This window comes from Telmatherina bonti (genome assembly GCF_933228915.1).
Source record: "Telmatherina bonti genome assembly, chromosome: 15".
Classification (NCBI taxonomy): Eukaryota; Metazoa; Chordata; class Actinopteri; order Atheriniformes; family Telmatherinidae; genus Telmatherina; species Telmatherina bonti.
The window spans coordinates 34,273,574-34,283,782 of NC_136613.1; the positions used below are offsets into that span (position 1 = coordinate 34,273,574).

Here is a 10,209-nt window from a genome sequence, read left to right on the forward strand (position 1 = left end):
AGCTGAACCAGAAGGCGAAGCTCTTGATTTACCAGCTGATCTACATTCCTACCCTCACCCATGGTCATCAGTTGTGGTCGTGGCCGAAAGAAGGAGATCTCGTATACAGGCGGCTGAAATGAGTTTCCTCCGCAGGGTGGCCGGGCTCTCCCTTAGAGATAGGGTGAGGAGCTCGGTCATCTGGGAGGGGGTCAGAGTAGAACCGCTGCTCCTCCGCATTGAGAGGAACCAGTTGAGGTGGCTCGGGCATCTGGTCAGGATGCCTCCTGGACCTCCCTGGTGAGGTGTTCCAGGCACGTCCTTGCAGAACGAGTCCCCGGGGAAGACCCAGGACACGCTGGAGGGATTATATCTCTCGGCTGGCCTGGGAACGTCTCGGGATCCCCCCCGCAGAGTTGGCAAATGTGGCTGGAGAGAGGGAAGTCTGGGCTTCCTTTTTGAGTTTGAGTTATTGTTTTGTAAGGCAGAAGCAAAGCTTTAAATTTGATGAGTGCTGCGACTGGAAGCCAGTGAAGAGCGATTAGCAGCGGAGTGACATGAGCTTGTTTGGGTTGGTTGAAAACCAGATGCGCTGCAGCGTTCTGGATCATCTGCAGAGGTTTAATAGAGCATGCAGGCAGACCTGCCAGTAGCAGGCACGTGCCGTGAGGTCTAGGCTTAGGTAGGCAGTGGCAAATTGCAAGGGACAATATATATATATATTTTTTTTTTTAATGAAGTGATCATTTATAAAAGTTCCCTACTTAATCTAACAAAACGTCAGATTCTCACAATAATTTTACGTCACAACAATGAGTAGGATAAATAACATTATGGTTATATGCCTTTGTGAAAATATTTTTGTGCGCACCATCCCCGCTCTAAACTCATGGACATGCTCGTTCGCACAGCAGCGAGCACGCATGAGCTTGGACATACGTCTGCACAGCCATTTGACTGGCAATATACCCAAACCAAACCAGCCTTTCCGCACCAAGTGCAGCAGCCAAAGCTTCGTATCATTGCTTGTAATATAACAGCACTTAAAACTGTTATTCCTGGCAAAATCCCAATTTATTAGAACATTTCCTCTACACAGCCATCTAAAGGAAATCTAATTTAATCAACCTGGACACAGAATACAGAGCAGAAGTGCTAAATTTTCCAACATACAAGTTAGAAGTTGCCACATCCCCCAAATTCCCGTAAATCATAACGAAGAATCTTACGAACTTAATGCTCAGCAAATTCAACTGAGCCGCATGGACCGTCCACGTTTACGCAACTGATGACAGCTCAGCCTGATTGTTTCCCAAATGCAATAAGTAGAGAGACTGCCAACTCTCAAGGGTCCACGGTATCTCAAGGGTCCACACCCCAGATAGACATTTAATGTAAAAATACCTGAGCGCAACACCAAAACCAAGAATACTCTACTGCACCCATGTGCAGCTCCTCGTGCCTTTGTTATGCAATTCACACGGTTATTAAGGTTTAAGAATTAAAAAAACAAAAAATATTCATGTCAGTATTTTAGATCCATAAAACAAAACAACAACGTGATGTTGGACCATAATCACCACATGGCTTACACGTGAACACTGCCATAACAACAGACTAGGGAATTGCAGTAATTGATGTGTGAGATGACCAGAGCCTGAACCTGAAGATCTGAAAGAAAAGAGTAAAGAGGTGAAAGGTGAACCTGTAGTTCGTGATGGAAAATGTAATTACTGACAGAGTTTGTTTGAAAGTTATCTTGATCTGATTCCTGGAAATCAGCCAGAAGGTGATGAATGAAAAATAAGAACTGCAAAAAGCAGACATGACTCAGCTGGAGCCACTCTGGAAACCACTTTAACAGTTATTCATCAGGAACATTTAACAGGAAAACATTCAGCAGATTTTAGTGATGAAAATATGACGTAATGCGTGTGTGGAATCTTTTATAATCTTTACAATAACTTCAGATTCTTTCAGGATTTGTGAAGCGACTGTGTGCCAAGATGTTTTATACAGCCCATAAAAAAAGGAAAATTAAATTAATAAACTTCTATGTCAAATTTCTAATAAGACGTATGTTGCTTCTGGCTGAGCCAACGTCAGCTGGGACAATGAAGTCGAGCAGAGAGACAAACCGAGAAGAGAAACAACTCGTACTGAACCACATCTTAGAGAATATAACTATTTAAATGCTATATTTCTCCGTTGATGGTCGATTTTCTGAGCACCACAAGGTATGACTGGATCATTTCACTGTTTTTTCAGATTTTGATCAAAGTCCTGCCAGTAGGAGTGACTTGGCTTGAAGTGGAGTCCAACTGGGCAGAAGAAGCTGGTTTTAGTCCTGGAGTATGGACCAGTGACCCGGCTACAAACGAAGGCCAGTGGCAACCTGTCTCAAGTCCAACCCCACATTTTTTTGAGTTGTTGTTCGTGTTTTGTTAAGCCCTCCCCCCTCATTTACTCTTTGTTTTTACTCCTCATTTAAGTTTGGAACATTTAGAGATGAAACGTGATGGAAAGTTTACCATCAACAGAACCGTTAAGTTCTTTATGTTGCCAGTATGACAAAGAAACGTGTTAACCTCGATGTCAGGGAAAAAACCCTCAGATTTACGACAACACAGACAAAAACCACATCATGGTATTCATTTAAACACACATCATTTAAGCTTTGTGCTGTAGATTGTCCAGACCAGCTTGTTGTGACATGTAACTGTGTTGTATTAGTTCTACATCTGTCTTTGTACTGTAACCACTGTATAAAATTTATATTCTGTAATGTTTTTATTTAGTCATAATTTATTTACATAAACACGGCATCGCAGTACCAACTGGATACGTACCAAGCGGCAGCCTCTGGCGGTTAAAAGTGAAGCCTACGCGACGCAGGATGGAGTCTGTGTTTGTGTGGATGAGCTTGTAACACATTGCTGTGGCAGCAGAGGCAGTACAGAGATCTGGTTTAAAACCTTTGCCATCGTCATACTACAGTGTTTAGTAGTAAGTAAACTTTGAACTTCAGTAATCTGCTGAGATCCAACATAAAGAGAGACGAGAAAAGGGAAAAGAATTGTTTATTTCAGGATAAAACTGGGTGTGAAATGAGGACAGAGGAATCTCGAGCTTCGGCAGTGAATGTGTGGAGATGAAGGAAGACCTGCTGAGAAGGAAGAATACAAGTTAATACTGTTGTAGGTTTAACATGGAACATAAAGGAAGTGCTCAGTGTGAGATCTCCCTAAACAGTCTGATGAGACTAAACCATCACACCAAACCGACTCTAACGATAAGATTGATGAAACATTTTTAAGCTGGATTTTAAAGAGATAGAAAACCTAAAATTATATTTTAATAGAAACTTAATTCCTCCCACATGGTTAAATACAAGCGAAGGTATCACAAACCATTTTCTTGTGGCCATTTTAAGACATGGTTCATAATTACATCCGCCGAGGAGGTTATGTTTTTGCCGGCGTTTATCTGTCTGTGTGCAACATAACTCAAAAAGTTATGGACGGATTTTCATTAAATTTTCAGGACTTGTTGGAAATGTGAAAAGAAAGAAGTGATTTAATTTTGGTGGTGATCCGGATCACTGTTTGGATCCAGGAACTTTTTAAAGGCCTCGGTGGAGGTTTGCGCTCTCTGAGTGCTTTTCCAGTTTCAATATCTATCGCTTTTATTCCTCCCTCTTCATTAGTGTTGACTAGATCAGCTTTTATGATGTTTATTCTTCCAAATAAACTTTTTCATAATTGTCGTAGATTTTGTTAATGTGGGGTCCTTTAGTTTGTCCAGCCTAATAGAGTTAAATCTCTCAAAGTAGGGCTCGTTCACTGAACGCCTCATGTGTTTTCACACTCAAACAGGATTCCAGAGGGACTTCTACCAGTTTATTTTATATAATGGGAGGAGTGGATGGCTTGCTGAGTCATGCCGTCCCAAATAATAGGAATCATTCAAGCAAAGTGAATGCAAAGACGGAACCAAATGACAATGAAATGATTACAGATAACCCACATCCTTCATGCACCCACTCTGTTGGGTTTCATTTAGTCTTCAGGGAAGCAAACGAGCTAGATTTCCCTCGATCAGTTGGTTTTGGAGGGAAAAGGCTGTAAAGACCTGAACAGTCGGCTTCTGTAACTTCCTCAGACATTTTTTACTGACATTATTTACCTCCGAAGTGCTGGGGTTCTTCAGAATCCAAATTTTAACGTATGAGTCTCAGTCAAGCCAGATGTTGACCATCAGGGATGTTTTCATGTTTCGGTTACAGAGACGCAGACTAGAAGGTCGGCTCCATGTTTAAGCAGAGGGAGGGGTATGTGTACTCTGTAAGATGTGTGTGTGTGTGTGTGACACAGCGACTATGATCAGATGTATGTTCTAGGACTTAATGTTTTAACTCGAATGTGTGATTGTTTTATAAATATCTTTATTATATGAAGCGCTTTGAGCTTCTTTTGTATGAAAAGCGCCGTATAAAGTTTGAGTCTTCCCAGGTGGGATGAGGAGAGATCCAGCAGCGACCGGAAAAATGGCGCATCAGTAGGATTTTTAAACCGTGTCTGAGCAGGACAACAATGAAAAGGCAGATTCTGATTCCCAAATGACCCTAAACAAATGGGATTATTGAATAGAAATAATTAATAATATCTACAAAGATTCTCTCAGGTCCTGCAACATCGCTGCTGTGGCACGGTCTGATCCTGTCATCAGTAACAGAGTTCCATATGAAATGATCATACAGCTGCTCTATGAGGAGTTTTATAGAAATGTTTATGTAAATGTCATTTAATTCAATTCAATTCAACTTTATTTGTATAGCGCCACTTCACAACAATGTTGTCACAGGGCACTTTACATACACATTTACATTTACATGATGTTTGCCACCAATATCTGGTACAGATAACAAAACTGATTAACATTTGGATGTAAAGAAAAGAAAGGCAATAAAGTATAACATTATATTATTATAACATATTATATACCATATAACCCTAACCTTAACATTAAGTACAATAGTGACATGCAGATCATCAGTTAGAAGAAAAGAAGTGGGCATGAACTGCTTCCTTCATATTGAATAAAACAATCTGCACAAATTTAACACACACATCAGAAATCCAGCACAGAGACTGGTCTCGGATAGAAATGTATTTTTTTTTTATGTCCACGCTGAATCTGGAAACAAACGACCCTGCAGGGACGATGAGAGAAAATGGGAACATCAAATTCTATAAATGTGATAAATCAGGGGGTTTGCAGGTTTAATAAGGCTGGACAAAGTCTGCGGCTGGTTTAATCAGCATCCAACCCTCCACCTGGACACACAGTGTCTGACCTCCCCACGGTTCCACCAGGCGCACCGCAGTGCGTCTCCGTAGCGCCGCCGCTCTCCGCCACCCGCTGCTTGGAAACCGCGTCACATCGCTCAGGCAGGAAGTCCGTCCATCCAGTAAACTTTACCAGTAAGAGACAACATGTCCAGACTTACTCAGCATTTCCTCGTTACCGGCGGCGCCAACATGAAGCCATCAGGTGAGCCAGACTTGATTCGTGTCGGACATGAATAAGGTGCCAGAGGATGGAAAGCTTGGCGAAGCTGCTTTACAGCACATCCACGGTGCTTCTGCGGTCATGGCAACGCCATGGTAACGCTGCATCCAGGCGGTCTCCATCAGGGTCCAACTCGCCCCCGGGACGCGATCTCTCGCATGAAGCTGGCGCCAACCAGCGTGGAAGATGTCTCATCCTCTGATTCTCTGAGACTTTCTGGCTGATTCAGTCTGTGAGAGACTCTTCTTCATCCTCCTCTTCATCGCCTCCAGCTACTGAAGCTACGATGACTGAGAAAAAGTTCACGTGATCACATATGTCCTGGATGTCCTTGTCATCCATGTCCTCCTCCGTCTCATCTCTGTCTGGTTCCGGGACGGGAGTTAGATCAGAGACGACCTCTGCTCCTTCCACGTCGACGGCGTCCTGATCCAACCCGGACTCTGCTGGCGGCGCCGCCACCGAACCCCCACAGTCCTCTGGTGCATCAAACTGCCTGCTGCCATAAGCATCACCAGAAGGCTGCTGGGAATTTTCAGACAAATAATGTTCAGCGTCTCTGTCTAAATACAGGATGATCTTGTCGTCCTCTTCATCATCGCAGTCCTCCTCGGAGTTGCAGTCCGTGGTTTCCGGAGGCGAGGCTGCAGAGCCGTTCTGGTTCCTCTGTTTGCTGGTGTCTGAGCTGACAGAGATGCGCTGTGAGATGACCCTGTCTGGCGTCAGGAGGGGGCTCTGCGACAGAACCGTCTGGAAGGAATGAGGACACAATGAGAGACGTCTCGACTAGACGTGGCAGAAAAACCTTCAGTCTCTGGTGTGTGTGGTTCTGTGTGGCAGCGGAGGTGAAGTGTCTGAGGAGTAAACGGATTATGTTTAAAAGCCACGTCCTGACTGTAGCTTCCCTTGTTCCTGTTGGGCGTGGGGGGGCTGGAATGTTACTGGGCAGATAACACGTGTGTGTCTATAATGGGAGGATGTCACTGGGTCTTTAGATGTTTGGAATGAAAAGGTAAAAGGACTTTTTACCGCCATGACGAGGTTATTTGTTTGGCATGAAGTCACTCTGATGCAGAACGGAACGACTAAACGGACGTTCTTCATCAGACGGTGTATAGATCAGCTGCTTCTGTTCACTTATTAAATGTTCTTTATTGATACCATCTGATAATTAAACTAGTGTGAGGATCTTCACTGAATCTGTCTGAGGATAAACGATTGTGGGGATTTTCTGAAGCAAAGCTGAGAAACAAAACTTTTCATGTTCTGTGTGGTTCAGAGTTCATTTGGTTTTGTTCTCGCAAGAGAAAAGAACTAAAACAAAACTTATTTCTAACCTTATTTTTTCACCTTGCTGTTACAGTACAGACCCCTTCTGGTCCCATCAGAGACACGCCTGATTTTCCCTCTTTAGGCCTTCACACACACCAGCACCGATGTAAATAAACCACACAAAAATAATTCAGAGGTTTCTATCTCTGCACAAACGGCCGAGCTGGATTCCACATCCACCCAGAGAGAAAAGAGAAAAAGAGACGCTGGGTTCATCCGGTTCTAGATGAACCAGGATCTGAAGCTGGACCAGCACCACTTCAGGACGACTTCAGGACGTGTGTGGGACAGCTGGAAGACCTGCTGGAGCAGCAGCTGATGCTTTCAGAAGCAGAGAGGAAATAAAGACGCTCGGCCTGATGATACGAAGTTTGTCTGAAACTTCAGCGAAAGTGACGCCTGCAAAGCTGCGACTGCTGACCTATCAGCAAACACGCCTTCTCTGATTGGTCGGATGTGAATAATAAAAAATTTACCTCAGTTTGAAAAATGAAAACTCTCAGAGCTGGAATTTCTTCTCTAATGTGAATGTTCATATTGATTTTACTCTGATTGGATCAAATATATTTCTGTGTGAATTATTTAGACAAAGCATCCGGAGCAGGTGTGTGAGGGCCTCCAGGTAAACTTCTACATCTACAGGATGGATGAATGAGTAGCTTACCATCAGAGCTCTTGGCCTGGTTTTCTTCAGTTCGCAGAGGAATCCGGTGTAAAACAGCAGAAACATGGCCATCATCAGGACGATGACGAGGACACACAGAGCAGAAACTATACCTAAAACAAAAGGACCTAAAACAGCAGATTAATACTCTCAGTGTGGAATATTTTATACGGAACTGTTAGCCCTTATCTTTATCTTTGCCTTTATCATATACTATATTTCACTCCAGGGCACAAACGCCATAAATATCGCAGACCACAAGAAGCATAGAATGAGCGACATCCTGGTAACGTTTCAGACGTGAAGCCAGACGTGTGTTAACCTGGACTCCATCATCCTCAGCAAAACACAGACTTTGGAGATTCAGCGAGAAACAAAATCAAAAGTAGTACTGGAAAAAGTACTAAAAAATGTCATTAAGTATAAGGATGTTTACTTTACTTAAATTCTACTCCGGTTAAAGAAAAGAACTCATTTAAAAGCAGAAAGTATTAAATATAAAATTTACTTTGAGTAAAAGTTACTTTTAGTTTCCAGAGTACGAGTTATAGATCCAGTCCAACACTGTAATAAACTTTAAAGCAGTTCATGGGTCAGAACTCTGCTCGCGCACATCTGCGCACGTTCCCTTCGGTCGGCGTTGAACTTAACGTGACGCAATCTACCGAAGTAGATCCACGGTGGAGATGGACAATCCCAGATGTTCAGCATGAAGCATTTTCACTCTGATCTTTTTTCTCTCACTAACAGGAACGTTTCCAATGTAGCCAAGTCAAATACTCCTCACAGAAACTACTCAAATACGGTAACGTGAGTAAACTTTATTTACTCTCCACCTCTGGTTACTGCTGTATAAAATGGCAGAGATGCTAATCTGTTAGCTACAGTGGAAAAGCTCCGTTGCAGGAGCTGCTGTTCCTCTTCACAGAAGTCGTACCAGCAGGACACCATAGGCTGCTTTCACACGGATATTTCCAGAGTTTTTCCTCCTGTTTCATCATTTATTTCAGCCATTTGTCATGGGGGGTGAAGGTTGATGTCCTCCCTCTAGTCACACCATTTCACACCATGACATTAGCTGTTAGCAGTAGCTTGGTACCAAATCCATGGCGGGCAGCTTGTAACTGATCAGCATCAGTAACTAAACAGAATTATGTATCATTCTGTAGCTCATCACCTGACAGGACACTCCAACGTGTGCAAGATGTTGATATTTTCACATTTGTGACTCTTCACGGCTTCGGTTGTGGTGAAAATGTGCTTAAATGACAAGAAACCAGGAAAGACAACTGGATTTTTTGCATTTATTTAACGAACCGCCAGATGGGAGTAATTGTCAAACACTGCGGCTTTAAATGTAAGACAGAAAACTTCATTGTGATAAACCTGCTGTCTCCCGTTTGCTTGCATCAGATGCACCACCGCAGCAACAGAAGTAGAGGTCTTTTAGAGAAGCCAGGGGACCCAAGCGTTAACTGCAAGCCTCCGACTGAATTAGCAACTAGTGTGTTAACACATAATAGTGAAATAACATGCCCAGCCCTCGTTAGGACAATTCCATGTCTGAAAACTTCAGCACAACGTATGAAGGCCATAAAATTAAAAAGATGTCTTGAGTCATCTCACATCAGAGAGAAATTCCAGTTTTTTCATGTAAAACTTGTAAAATGAAAGACATAAATGTAGCAGGAAATGCAGCTAAATAAGAAGACATATCAGCCCAGAACTAAAGGAGATTATGTTTCACTGTCCCATTATCAGTGCACGTAGCTGGAAATCTCAGTCAATCAAACATCCAGCGGTGAGCAGGCTTGTTACAGTCGGCTGTTACCCAAACATAATAACCAAATGAACCAGTTCCTCTCATTATCTCCCAGCCAAATCTGCCCCCGACTCATTCATGTATAACCCACATGCACATAACGCACTGCAGATCTTTACGGGCGGTTTATTATCAGCTGAACTTGCTTTTTAAACGTAATTAATATAACCTGCATCATATTTCACTGAGCCATTAAATCTGTCAAACGTTGCTGTTCCTGATTTTAAACACGTTGCTTTAAATACGTACAACATACAGTGTCTGGGTTTGTGATTGAGGAGTAAAGAACACAGTTCAAACCAGTAACAAGAAGTCGGGGTTGAGGACCACAGCATTAAAAAGGGCCATAGAAGAGGTCAGTACACATGTACACAGTACACAATGTTCAGTACACAATGTTCATGTTTCAATACACTGGAGCGAATTTATTGCTACACCTGAGGATACAGATGAAACATGGTTATATCTGGAGGAACGTTCGCCACCGATGTTCATTCATTCACAGGGTGCTATATCCATTTTCCCCACTAGATATCAGTAATTCTACACGCCAGACCTTTACACTTTAGCTTCAAACAGTAAACTTTGTCCCAATTGCAACCCACCTTTTCTGATCTCCACAGGGCTGGTGAAGTTGCAGTACCAAACAGATGGCTTGGTGTTTTGGTTTGTCCGAATCTTTGTGTGGACCTGTACACAGTACGATGCACCTTTTTCCAGGTTTGTCAAAGTGATATTCTTCTCATGTGTTTCCAACTTCTGAAAGTAGAATGAGAAGAAATAACTTGATTCAGCTGTTTAAAGATGTTGGCTGGTGAGAGTACACATACACACACACATA

At 42.8% G+C, this 10,209-nt stretch overlaps 1 protein-coding gene across 1 annotated transcript; it reads right to left on the bottom strand.

The window, feature by feature from the left end:
* Nucleotides 1-4,877: 4,877 nt before the first annotated feature.
* Nucleotides 4,878-10,056, bottom strand: crfb1 (cytokine receptor family member b1). Its single transcript, XM_079254234.1, has 3 exons — nucleotides 9,974-10,056; nucleotides 7,547-7,674; nucleotides 4,878-6,300 (listed from the first exon to the last, which is right to left on the bottom strand). Exons 2-3 carry the CDS (start codon nucleotides 7,619-7,621, stop codon nucleotides 5,776-5,778), a joined length of 600 nt encoding a protein of 199 aa, XP_079110360.1. The 5' UTR covers nucleotides 7,622-7,674; nucleotides 9,974-10,056; the 3' UTR covers nucleotides 4,878-5,775.
* Between the last annotated feature and the right edge of the window lie 153 nt (nucleotides 10,057-10,209).

What these genes read in the sequence shown, in the direction of transcription:
- crfb1 (XM_079254234.1), bottom strand. Translation starts at nt 7,621, where the DNA reads ATGATGGCCATGTTTCTGCTGTTTTACACCGGATTCCTCTGCGAACTG. An exon ending in CCAGGCCAAGAGCTCTGATG is followed by an intron (nt 6,301 to 7,546) that starts GTAAGCTACTCA and finishes CATTCCTTCCAG; the next exon opens with ACGGTTCTGTCGCAGAGCCC.